This window comes from Pseudorasbora parva, chromosome 19, assembly GCF_024679245.1.
Source record: "Pseudorasbora parva isolate DD20220531a chromosome 19, ASM2467924v1, whole genome shotgun sequence".
NCBI lineage: Eukaryota > Metazoa > Chordata > Actinopteri > Cypriniformes > Gobionidae > Pseudorasbora > Pseudorasbora parva.
In genome coordinates this window covers 36,063,261-36,076,451 of record NC_090190.1, presented here as the reverse complement: position 1 = coordinate 36,076,451, position 13,191 = coordinate 36,063,261, and the positions used below count along the sequence as shown (strand labels likewise).

The 13,191-nt window shown below is 37.4% G+C and overlaps 1 protein-coding gene across 4 annotated transcripts in view; it reads left to right on the top strand.

Moving 5' to 3' along the window:
* Positions 1-13,191, top strand: part of jupb (junction plakoglobin b) — a 139,909-nt gene that overhangs the window by 99,885 nt on the left and 26,833 nt on the right. For all 4 annotated transcript variants that reach the window (XM_067425896.1, XM_067425897.1, XM_067425895.1 and 1 more), the window contains 5 exons: positions 374-627; positions 3,153-3,391; positions 6,875-7,076; positions 7,372-7,516; positions 10,744-10,847. In XM_067425896.1, coding sequence (XP_067281997.1) covers positions 374-627; positions 3,153-3,391; positions 6,875-7,076; positions 7,372-7,516; positions 10,744-10,847 — 944 coding nt within the window. The remainder of the gene's footprint in view (positions 1-373; positions 628-3,152; positions 3,392-6,874; positions 7,077-7,371; positions 7,517-10,743; positions 10,848-13,191) is intronic.

The following is a 13,191-nucleotide window of genomic DNA, read 5'->3' as shown; positions in this document are numbered from 1 at the left end:
AAATATTATAGGCCTAAATATCTAATTCTTTGTCCTAAATTAGCAATAATCTCTCTCTCTCTCTCTCTCTCTCTCTGTGAATACTTGAGAACTGAGTTTGCATATTACAGTCTTACCAATAATATTCCTGCTTTTTGTGAAACATGGTGTTTTAAGGAGGTTTTATGTGTTGTACATGATGATCAGTTGGTTTTAGGGTTTTAGAAGAAGAAGGAAAAAAAAAGAAAGGAAAAAAAAAAGAAAAAAAAAAGAAGCTTTTTTTATGTTTTGTTTTTAAGACATCATGTTTGTAACAAGTAAAAAGTAATAATAAAGTTTTTTCTCTCTCTCTCTCTCTCTCTCTCTCTCTCTCTCTCTCTCTCTCTGTATTCAGATGTTGATGCTCAATACAGTCTAACCCGAGCCCAGAGAGTGCGTGCAGCCATGTTCCCCGAGACACTAGTGGAGGGAGAGACGGTGCTCCCCACACAGAGCAATCCAGACCAGCCCACCAATGTGCAGAGACTGGCCGAGCCCTCGCAGCTGCTGAAAACAGCCATCGTCCATCTCATTAACTATCAGGATGACGCTGAGCTGGCCACACGGGCTGTACCAGAGCTCACCAAACTGCTGGCTGATGAGGACCAGGTATGATGTCAGATGAGTGCAAAGAAAAACCCTTTTGATTAAACATACATGTTTGAGGCTGGGAATCTAATAAAACCTGTTTAAAAATGCCATCAATGAGTTACGGCTAAAACCAAAGCTTTGTGCTGGAGAACCTAGTACAGTTCAGTTCTGCAGAAGGCTACAGCTTTTGTTCTGTTGATATCCCACATGAGCTGATATCTTCAAAATGATCTAGAGTGAAATTACAAAAGTTTTGAATTAGCAGCTCTGTCGTTCTCAGAGAATAAAGCGATATGAGATACAGAAGTAAAGGGGTAATGAAAAGATACAAGATGGAAAATAATCTCACAGGACGGGCCAGAACTGTGGAAGGAGAAAGGAGGAATAAAGTGAAACGAAAGACTGAAAAGTGCAATGATATGATGTGGAAAACAACTTCAGGATATGATCTATTTTCCAAGTTAAATTACTGTTTGCCGAGAGCAAACAACCATTGCAATTCTAAAGTCAATTAGAAACCATGTGTTCATGCCATGTGTATAATTGACCCTTCGGTAAGCCCCGCCCCCCGTAGTTACTGTTGCTACGCCTGTCAAGCTTTCGCGCCTGGCACGTCTATTACAGTATGTATGCGCCGGTGTCAGACATTTCCGAGGAGATAATTAGTCATTTCTGGCGAACGGGAAATATCTGAGAGAGTAAGAAAACAGGGACTGCAGTATGTATTTGCGGGATATATCGCGACATATTATGCACCCGATTACAGAATAATTTCAATAAAATTGAAGCTAAAGCCTATGGTCTCAGCGCAATCAGCAGCTGCCTCATATGTATGTTCATGCACAACAGGGTAAGTAAAATGAGAAAATAATCGAATAATTATAAATCAAACAACTTATTAATAAATCTTGTGGAATAAACACAAGACATTAGCCTGAAAACTTTGCATTGATTCTCCGGCTTAACGTTATATTTAGCGCGCCGGGCTTCTGCTCACATGTCGTGTGTCTATAATCTACTCCGACCTGGCACTAGCCTGAGATTCTGACCTGAGCCATTCATCAAAAACCACACATTTACTGATACCTTATAACAGAAAGCCAGTCTCCCAAACATGATGGGTTTTATTAATATTATAAACACAGCCACTGCAACAATCCTTATGATGAAGGTCTTAATTTGCACACATTTTGTCTAAACAAAACTACAATACAAAACTAATAAATAAAGCTAAGACAGTTCTTTTTATAGTCTATATACTGCATCATATGTAATAACTTGCATCAGTCAAAAACCTCATGTATTTTCAGTTTGATGAAGCAAACGTAGGTGTTTTTGTTAATCCTGACGACATTTAACGTTGTGAATGGGGTCTCACACACACTGCTTGATTCAAGGCTGGTATTTCTTACCTTCAGTTTTACGTTTCGGGGAAGGAAAAAAAATACACCATCTGTCCAAACTTTTAGGATAGGCATCAGATTTGCACAATCCATACGCACAGATTTGCATCGGCATGTTTCCCTCACTCGAAAGCTTGACAGACCTTCCGTGCCTAGTTACGGTTGCTAAGCCACTATTGGCCTGTGGTGGTATTCGGGCGTGGCTTAGCGAAGGGTCAATTGAACACACTTTTGCATATTTTTTTATTTTTTATTTTATTTTTTTATATAAAAAATGTATATAAAAATTTTGTATGCACTAAACAATTATAATGCTTGAGTGAAATATTGTTCCTTAAGCAAAATTCATATGACTGGACTGATGATATGCTACCATACTATATTATATTGCACTATGCTAGAGGACTTATTCTAGTCTTGCTTCATTCATTTTCATCCGGAAGAGGGATATTGCAATTTCTAAAAACATATCATTGGTTTAAGTGTGAAAATGTGAAATGTGTTAATGCTGTCAAAATACATGCAATTTATTTTCTTTTCTTTTTTTTATAATGTAAGAGATATTACCATTTCAGCTAAATTTGTACATATTTTGCTTTTTCTGGTCCATTCTGACCTAGAAGTGAATTGTGGCTTTACACATGAAATTATGCTGAATTTTATTGTTTTATTTATTTAATTATTTACATCTATTAGTTAGCTATAGTCTCAATTACTTCTGTAAAACACTTACACATTTTTCCTTCCCACTGGCTCACCGCATTTTGTTTATACACTTGCTTGTTGTGCACGCACACACTATAATTTGGAAATGTTTGTAGATCAAAAGTTCATAGGCCAAATTTAAAAAAGGAAAGAGGGTTTGAAAAAAGAGACGTCCAACTATTGATGAATCATTACAGCAAGAAGAGGAGGTTTGGGATTTAAGGTTATTTATCAACGTTTTTCATCTGAAAGTAAAAGTAAAATCTAAAATATTTCAGTTAGAAACATTTTTTTTAGTTCTTTTAAGAACTGTTCCCTGAAGGTTCTTTCTTGAACCCAGAATGGTTCTTTTACTGAATGACTGTAAAACTCCCTTTTGGAGCTTGAGAGTGTAGACATGAAAGAGGTCTGAAACTTTTTCTCTCACCATCGCAGGTGGTGGTAAACAAGGCAGCACTCATTGTGAACCAGCTTACACGGAAGGAGGCGTCTCGTCGCGTGCTCATGCAGTCTCCTCAGATGGTGTCGGCTGTGGTGAGGGCCATGCAGAACACTGGAGATCTGGAGACGGCTCGCTGCGCTGCCAGCGTCCTGCACAGCTTGTCCCACCAGCGCGAGGGCCTGCTGGCTATCTTCAAATCGGGTGGAATCCCTGCACTTGTGCGCATGCTCAGGTGAGTTTGCGCATCAGCAGTTCACATAAGAAAAAATGTCAAGTTGTTAAGTAGGTCCTTAACTCCAAGTCTTCCAGAGTCATGGCCAAAGCCGATTCGAAAGACCGCCATTCGCCAGCTTCTTTGTTTACAAGAAGCACGCAGAATCTCCGCAATTCTGCCGTCATTATGTAAAGCCCGCCCACCAACTCAATGCACGATGTGATTGGCCTGACCAGAGTTTGGTTTTTCCAGCTCAGAAGTATATTAAGAGTTGCTAGATGCTATTGATGCACATGGCAAAATAGATTTGCTGCCGCTAGGGTGTATCTATATTTCTAGGCTATTATAAGATATTATACTGCGGGGCCGTTGAATGCTTGAATCTGATTGGCTGATGAACATTCTGAGGTGTGCAATTATTTTCTGGGAAACGCACAGCGAACGTAGTTCAAGGCAGCTCTCTTGACCGCATTACAGTTCCATATCGCTTCACATAGTTAACAGTAATAACGGAAATTACAGGACTAAAAAAAACTAAGAAAGTAACTTAAAGGCTTCATATGACATTTTTTCACTAGCGATCTAATATCAGCGCTGTTTAGAGACGCACAGAGGTAGCCTAATTCACACAAAGCTCTCTCTCGCTCTCGCTCTCGCTCTCTCGCTCTTTTATTAAGAAATAGTCCTACTCACAATAGCGACTCACCCAAGAGACCTTGGATGTGCATTATTTTTCTAATAATTCAACGGCCCATCGTCAATTATTCCTTACACAAACAGATACACTTTTAAAACAGGTTTAATCTCAGATCAATATCTCTTATCCCTATAGTTATTTATGTGGTGAAATACCATGTAATAAGTGGTAAGACTGTACTGTATCCCTTAAGCATCTAGTTTGAACTCGCAACTTGTTAACTGTTCTCTCAGCGGGAGCTTTGTGTTTAAAACGCTAATAATAGATTTCAACTCAGATCAGTATTTCATGTCTAATTATTTACTTATGTAGCATGTAGCTGTATAATAAGCAGAATAATGTACATCAAGACCCTGTCAGAGTTTATTCTGCGATAACAGTATAATAATATAATTAATAACAATAGGGTTTCAGCACTACGTGTTAAACCCCTAATTAAATAATAAACAGTAAATATTACAACAAAAACAAACAAATATGTGTATATATATATATATATATATATATATATATATATATATATATATATATATATATATATATATATATATACATATTTGTTTGTTTTTGTGTGTCCCCATAAGGATAGTAAAACCTGAGATCACCTACATCGTGGGGATCAGTCAGCGGTCACCGCTTTTCAAAAGGCTTATAAATCATACAGGATGAGTTTTTTTGAGAATGTAAAAATGCAGAATGTTTCCTGTGATGGGTAGGGTTAGGTTTAGGGGCAGTGTAGGGGGATATAATGTATAATGTAATGTATAATGTATAACAGTTTGTACGGTATAAAAACCATTACGTCCATGGAGCCCACAAAGATAGTGAACCAGACCAAACAAACTTTATGTAATGGTTGTTGTAGGATTACTTTTCAAATGTGAAATTTAATCGGACTCTTGGTGAACAGCTTTGGAGAAATTGATGTTTCCCTATTTAAAGAGATCGAAGTTGTACTCGCAAGACTGAACTGGCTGCACATGAGGCGTTTTAAAGATGGACACAGAGCGAAATGACTGACTATTTTAACAATTTCATTAAATATCCACATTGTAATAATGGATGTTTGAGACAAATTTTGGCTTTATGCAAATAAGATGGCAGATCATGAAATAAAGCCTTCTCAGAATATTAAATATCATCAAAGGCTGAATTAAATATATATATTTTTAATCTATATTACCAGTCTTGGAAAAATGCAGATACGCTGTTCTAAAATAAGAAAAATTGTGAATGACAGATGCTTAGACGGTCTGATGCCTTTGTGTTTTAATTAATCCCTCGACTGTTCGTGGACAGACAGATGTTTTGGTTGAATAGAGTTAAACGTTTGATGGACACTCACAGTTCCTAAGAGAACCTTAGACGGACCGTGCTCGATCATCACCAAACCGGCGGGATCCAGCCTGGACCAGCGGAGAAATTCATGCTCATTTAAGCTGATCTTTTCAGGCGGGAAGCCATCATTTTTCCGTTCTTGGTCAGGTCAACCTGACATTTTCTCGGTGAGCATGTTTAACTTTCCTCTCATTAATTTGCGCACATTAATTTGTTCTCACTTTATCTCCTTTATATTTTGTGAATGAGGCCTTGAGCTAACCTGCGGTGCATTCTAAGCAATGCTAAAGCAGGACAACGTGTTCAGCCCTATCTCTGGATATGAAAACGTCTACTGCACCAGCCTGTAATAGGGACCACGGCCGAGCTGTATTTTAGAGATATATTTGGACTGTGATGGGAAATTTGCTCTGTCAGAAAGCCCATTTATAGCAGATGCTGAGATAATAGAGCAGAGCAGAATCTTTATGACCACGTAACCAGGGCTGCTGTAACTTTGACACAGTATCAGCTTATTAAGTTACATAGAGAGTCTCCTTGGTGCAGCCAGTCTGTATTGAAATGTCATGATCAAGAAGGCCATGGTGAGATCCTAAAATCGCTGTGTGTAACCACTCTTATAGAAGCCCAGATCTGTAAAGGGGATGTGTGTAATTTTTCTTGATGTGAAAGCTCTCTTTTTTCTCTCAATTTAATATGCAGAGACAACTGTAAGCCATTTATAGGTTGATTTTTCTATAAAAATGTAAACTGATCCTGTGGCAAAAAAAAAAGAAGATGGTTTTTTTAGCATCCCAACGTAGCCAACCAATGGCAGGACTGTCTGTTGTTCTGTTGTTTTTCTGGTAGAGGGAGGAAATGTTTAAAAGAACTATATTATTTATTTATTTATTTGCTAACTATATATATATATATATATATATATATATATATATATATATATATATATATATATATATTCTTTATTAAGTGTTTTCAAGCTGTGGGTCATGAAAAATTATGTGGAAAAAATATGAACAAATGTTTTAACAATATGAAATAAAAAGCAATAGTTAAGTTTAGTGAATATTTAATTGTATTATATTATATTAGAACATCTATACTAATGTTTAATTTAGAAATTGTATTTATTTTAATAATAAATAATATTACTTTATTTATTTTGAATAAATTATAATAATAATTTTGCAACGTTGGCTAGAGAAAATATACACAATTATCTTAAACAGTAGTAAATATTTTTCAGATTATATTTTAGTAACTTGTTTTTGTGCAGAGAATAATTATTTTATGTTGGAAACATCTTTATTTTAAATTTGCTATTACAATGCAAATATGTCCGAATACATTCAAATCTGCATCTGCTTTCCTATTTTAGGAAGAGCTTCCTTCGCATTATATTTGGTGGTTCTGTCCATTACAATCTTTTTGACCAAAATGTTGTAAATATTCCATTCTTTCTTCAGTTCCCCTATGGAGTCAGTGCTGTTCTATGCCATTACCACACTACACAACCTGTTACTGCACCAGGAGGGAGCCAAGATGGCAGTGCGTTTGGCCGATGGACTGCAAAGGATGGTCCCTCTTCTGAAAAAGACCAACCCAAAGTTCCTGGCCATCACCACAGACTGCCTGCAGCTGCTTTCTTACGGCAATCAGGAGAGCAAGGTGTGTGCATGTGTCTTCAGTGCAGCGCCCCCTGTGGCAACGCTTAGAATGTATTGGAATTGTGTGTGTGTGTGTGTGTGTGTGTGTGTGTGTGTGTGTGTGTGTGTGTGTGTGTGGGTGTGTGTGCGTGTATGTGTCATAATCAGCAGGGACTTTTTGAGGAGGAAATTTTTCCCGGAACCTTCATTTAGACCCTGGTCCCTGCGGTCGACAGAGTACCACCCCAAAGTCCCTAGTCCCTGGGGAAAGTTCCTGTGGTGAAAACGCGGCTCATGTTGTTTTTCTCTCTTCACAGTTGATCATCCTGGCAAATGGTGGGCCAGAAAATTTGGTGTTCATTATGAGAAACTACAACTATGAAAAGCTCCTATGGACCACCAGCAGAGTTCTGAAGGTGCTTTCTGTCTGTCCAAGCAACAAGCCGGCTATTGTTGACGCTGGTGAGTGTGTGTGTTATGTTCTTCTTTAACTCTCTTTTGCTCTTTCTTTCACCTTTGTAATTTTGTATTCCAAGACCCTAAAGGAATATTCTTATCTCTTTTCTTTCATTCCCAAGGGCTGTTTTTTGGGGCAATTTGTATAATTTCTCTATGATATCACATTTTTTTGTGTTTGGGGCTTTTTGCATATTTTTTCTCCACTTCTTGATTAATGAATTTACATGACTTTTCCATTTGTTTGTTGTGCACCAATTCTGGGAATAAAAACATTTAAATAATTATACTATAGTTAGAAAGTTTGGGGTCAGTATCAGGACTGTTCATTTGTAGCACAGGTCAGCAACATAGACTGTTAAAAAAATATGAACAACGCAATTTCATTCTCTTCCGCTGAAGAAAATATGGCGCTGACATCTCGAGCAGATTTGGGACCGGAGTCTGCGCAGTCGAGAGCAGGAAGTAAAGCCGCGATAACAAAGCCCCACCCACATTTTCGCAGATGCAGAACAATTCATTGGTGTGAAATAAAGAGTTATGGAAATGTAGAAATTAAAGATAAAGCTCCAATCTCCTCCCAAAATTCCAGAAAAAAGTCATGTTAGTGCCTCAGTGACTTCACTCAGAGAAGCAATCACATCAAAATTTCCAAAAAACACCAGGCCAGTGTTATATATTTTGTTCAGTGGAATTCTTACAATATCCCAAATGCTTCCAACTATTTGAAAATTGTGAGAAAATTGCTATTTTAACCGAAGAACCAAGATGCCTGAGGGAGTCGTCTGTCAATTGAGTCATATCTGCGTTTCCCTCGGTTTCCGGTTTTAACGTTTTACTCTTTACAGTGTGTAACAAGTGTCACAGCAGCCGCTAAGTGAACGCACAGAGTAATGTCATAACATCATTTTAAAGCTACACTGTGTAACTTTTTTAGTTTATTCTTAGCTAAAAACACTTAGTTCTTTCAAAAATATGTGTTCATTAATGTATATTTACTTCTTTTAAGTAATAAAGTAAAGTATTCTCGTAAGTTTATAATATGCTATTGAAAATACATACGGGTGAGGGGTTCGAATGCCGGTCGCCATGTTGCCCCTCCATCTTGAAAGTACATTAGCCAAAGAGGGTCTTAACACTCGATGGCACCGTGTTGAATTTGAAGAGGGGAATATACAGAATAACAATAGCACTGATAAAAGTTAATTCCATAAGATTCGCTTGCATTCGTCTGGGAACCTGATAGCTGATGTTAGCAATGAAATGGTTATAAAAAATAACGAAAACCTAAAACTATTATTCATTTTACTTATTACACGGCTCTGTGAAAAACTTGATTCTGATTGGTCAATCGCGCATTCCAGCGGTACGTTATTTCCAGATAACACCCGCTCATACGGGTACTACGAGTTATCTTGACCGGTACTACTTCTATGCTTAACGCTGGCGCCATCTTGTGGCTTAAACAGCCGGTTACAATGGAAGACTTCAAGGTGGGTTTCCTTTATAACGTTTTTAATATAGATATTTTTCTTACACAAACGCATCGAATCGAATCAGAAGGCTCTATTAACCCATCGGAGCCGTGTGGAGCACGTAATTTGATGGACAGCTGCAGTTTTTATGGACTTCAAACACAACTACAACTACTGCTGGGATTAACGTTAGCCTGGACTTTTTAAATACATCTCCGATTGTATTTGTCTGAAAGAAGAATGTCATATACGCCTATAATGACTTGAGGGTGAGTAAATCATAGGCTTGGTTTCATTTTTGGGTGAACTAACCCTTTCAGCATTCATTTTCAACATTTAGCAGCAATAGATAAAGGCTTAAAGCAGGTTGGAACTGTTTTTCTTCGCGGAAGCTTTGCGTAAGAGCTAATAAAATATTTAATCTCAAGACAATATTTTGTGTCTAATAATTATTTATTTGAGACTAGTAGCCGTGTAATAAGCGGGATAATGTACACCCAGCCGGTTGTTATCGCTGATCACTCTGTCGGGGTTTATTCTGCGATAACAACCGGCTGGGTGTACATTATCCCTTACATAATGTCTTAACCTACATGTTAACTGACAAATTAAATAACTGCAAATTATAATAGTTTTCTAAAGTAACCTCATCACTCATCAACGAGGTCGAACTGGGAAAAAAAGGATTAAAACAGTTGTGCTGCATATATATATATATATATATAGAGAGAGAGAGAGAGAGAGAGAGAGAGAGAGAGAGAGAGAGAGAGAGAGAGAGAGTTAAAATGAACAGCATTTATTTGGAATAGAAATATTTTGTATGTATGTATGTTTATCATTATAAATAAATATAAGTGTCTTTGTCAATTTTGATAATGCATCTTTGGTGAATAAAAGTATTAATTTCTTTAAAAAAAAAATATAATAACAACCCCAAAACTTTTGAATGGTAGTGTATGTTTTGTGTGCAAAGGCTCCAAAAAGATAAAGGAGCCTTGAATGCAAATCAATGGATGATTTGTCTTTCTGAGCTTCTGTGCACAGCTTGACTAGAAATGTACTTTCACTATATAACTATTTTTTATTACCATTCCAAGTCTGGAAAAAACACCATTTGTAAACTTCTCAGATTTCTGTTCTTTATGATTATGAGAGACAGTCATGGATGTTACTTTCTTTTAACCTAATATTAACTTTCTTTTTTATTACCGTTCCAAGTCTGGAAAAAACACCATTTGTAAACTTCTCATATTTGTGTTATGTTCTTTATGAATATGATAGACAGTCATGGTTGTTACTTTATTAATGCTGACCTTTCAGCGAATTAATAAACTTAAGTATGCAACGACAAAGGTTGTGGGACTCAAATATCTCGCTCTATCGGGCCTGCCAGGTCTGATCTCATAAAAGTCTTTACAGTTGTGGCATGACAATGTCCTTTCCCATATGAGGCTTCGACGCTCGTCTTGAGAAAAGCGCTGAGGATCAGGTAGTTACAACACTGGATGAGAGGCAGTTTTCAAGGATGTCTCCTAATCTCCTTCCCTCTTTTTATCTTCCTAAGCCATGTGGCTTTTAGTTTATCTGCACCGACTCCAAAAGACATTTCTCTCCCCTTGGCAGACAATGGCTAATCCATGGAGAAATACAGCCTTCTTTTTAGAGCAGGTTGTGTAGCTGAATAGTTTTGTTCTTTTTTTGTGTGTGGCTAAGTCCGATAAATATGGACTCTAAACCCTTTTTCTCTCCATTTGGCAGGAGGTATGCAGGCCCTCGGCCAACATCTCACAGGTTCGAGTCAGCGTCTAACACAGAACTGCCTGTGGACCCTGAGGAATCTCTCTGATGCTGCAACCAAGCAGGTAAACGAGCTGTTCCACTCCGTGTGTTTGCTAGTGCTGCTTGTTATTGTTGCTCATATTTAGGGTTAGGGATTTGTTCTAATCTCCTAACCTGTGGCGAACATCTCAACATTGCCTCAACGTCAAATACTTCAAATCTTGCGGCTTATTGAGAAGAGCTGTTCTTCAAAGCAATTGGGGGTTTTATCTGGGGGATGATGGATCAGGTGAAAATCATACAGATTTCCACTGAACGAGAGACCAAAGCCATGTGAGAAAAGAGTATTGTAAAATTAGACTTGGGCTTACAAGGAACCACCAAGCATTAGGGAATCAGATTCATCTAATCTATTCCGATTCTTATCGATTCTGGTAAGGAAAAAACATTTAGCCAAACATTTATATCAAGCATATTTATTCTGTGTCTTTTGGCAAAACGTTTTGTTACAGCATTGAAGTGTGTCACCGATCAATGACATCATACCCACGTTACCCATAATTTCTGCTTTTATTTTGTAGAAATTAACGGAAACATGATTTTATTTGACAGATGAGCAACTATTTGGATTCATTCATCCATAGAAAATGATTCATTGTCATATAGCTCAACACAGTTAGTCTTATTGTTTAAATCTGTTTCTTGATTTACCACAAGTACCATGTTTTACCATGACTAATATACTGTAGATCTAGCTTACTGCAGTGCAACAAGTGTCTCAGTCTCCGCCGAGAGAATGCACCGAGTAGCATTATCCTATAACATAACTTTCAATGTTTCTCATATTTATCTAATTTGATAAAACAGTGCTGCGTTACCCCCCATTCGCATGACCGGATGAAGCGGAAGGGGTCGTCTGTGGCATAACAAAAGCTCCACTACTTTCGAGTGGGTTGAGCTCGTACAGTAACGTTAATAAATCTTTAATACATTAGCTCATCCATGAATATGATTTCTGCCTGAGTCGCTTTATTAGGCTGCTGTCACTTTAAGGCCTCATGCAGGATCCAGTTTACTGTTACATATGTGTTTTCTTTCTGAACTCTTTATGTTCACTCGAGACAGAAACTGAACAAAACTAGTTTATGAGGGTATTTTGACATGATTTTGTGTGTATTTGTGCGTTCGAGCGCAAGACACGTACGAGAACTAAATTCAGTATTGCGCTATATGAGAGACGGCTCTCAATGTGTTTGCTTTGGATGCATTTTCTTGCATTTGAAATAACATTAAAATGAACACACATGAATCGAATTTTATTACTAGTATCTGTTTCCTGACCGCAAGTATCCAACTCCAGAATTGGAATCGATTTTCAATTCCCAACCTTACCCAGAATACCTTAGTAATTGCTCAGAAAAACCCAAGAAACAGTGCAGGACATCTTATCAACTGCCTAGCAATTGCCCAGAAGCAGGGCCGTCGCCGAGGGAAGAAAGGTGGTGATGATTCTTCATTTTCAACCAAAGGGGATGTCAGAATCACGATTCCTGTAGAGGGGAGCGATTTAAATTATTATTATTTTTCTGCTCTGTTATTGCTTTGAAGAATTGCTGTTCCTCCAAAGAAATAGAACTGAAATATGGAATTGGATTAATAATTACATTTCTTTTAGAAAGGAAAGCTTTTTTTTACGGTATTGTTTTTTAAAGTGAAGCAAAATTACCCCCAATTACCCTGAAGAGTAAATCAGTCAATCAAGAATCTAGGCTGAATGTAAAAATGTCCTTTTAAAACATAATTATTTGCCTGCTAATGAAATAACATTAGCATTACATTTTACAGTATTAATTAAATTATTAAATGTGCAAATGCTCCAAAGGATTTCATCCCAGAAAAAGCTTGAAAGCCACAAAACGGCTTTTATGTAGTTTTTCCTCTGTACTGTCTGATGCTTTTATAGTGCATGCGACTTGTGGTTATCATTATTCCTCACTTCCTCACAATTTGTCCCTCATCACTGCTACTCAGAATTCAGTGGCCCAGAAAATGCTCAATTAATGATAAACAGGTTATCATTTTCGTCCTTATTATTGAATTCTAGGAACAAAAACAACTATTAACAGACGCGTCCCCTTCTGCTCTCATGGAAAGTGTCTAGAATTTAAATGTATGCGTTTTAGCTCATGTCATTCTGGTGTCTGTCCGTCTTTTTCCTGTCTAATCCTTCACACACCCACATTCTCTCTTATCTCCTCCTTCCACTGCCTTTCCTCTTTCATTCGTTCCTTATCTCGGTCATTATTTCATTTGTGATGATTAGCGGTTATGACTGTCTGATTCTAGAAATGTTTTTTATGTGAATCTTTTGCACTGTTACTGTCACTGATAGTTTTTGATGCATGAAAAATTAATGTTAAAAGAATG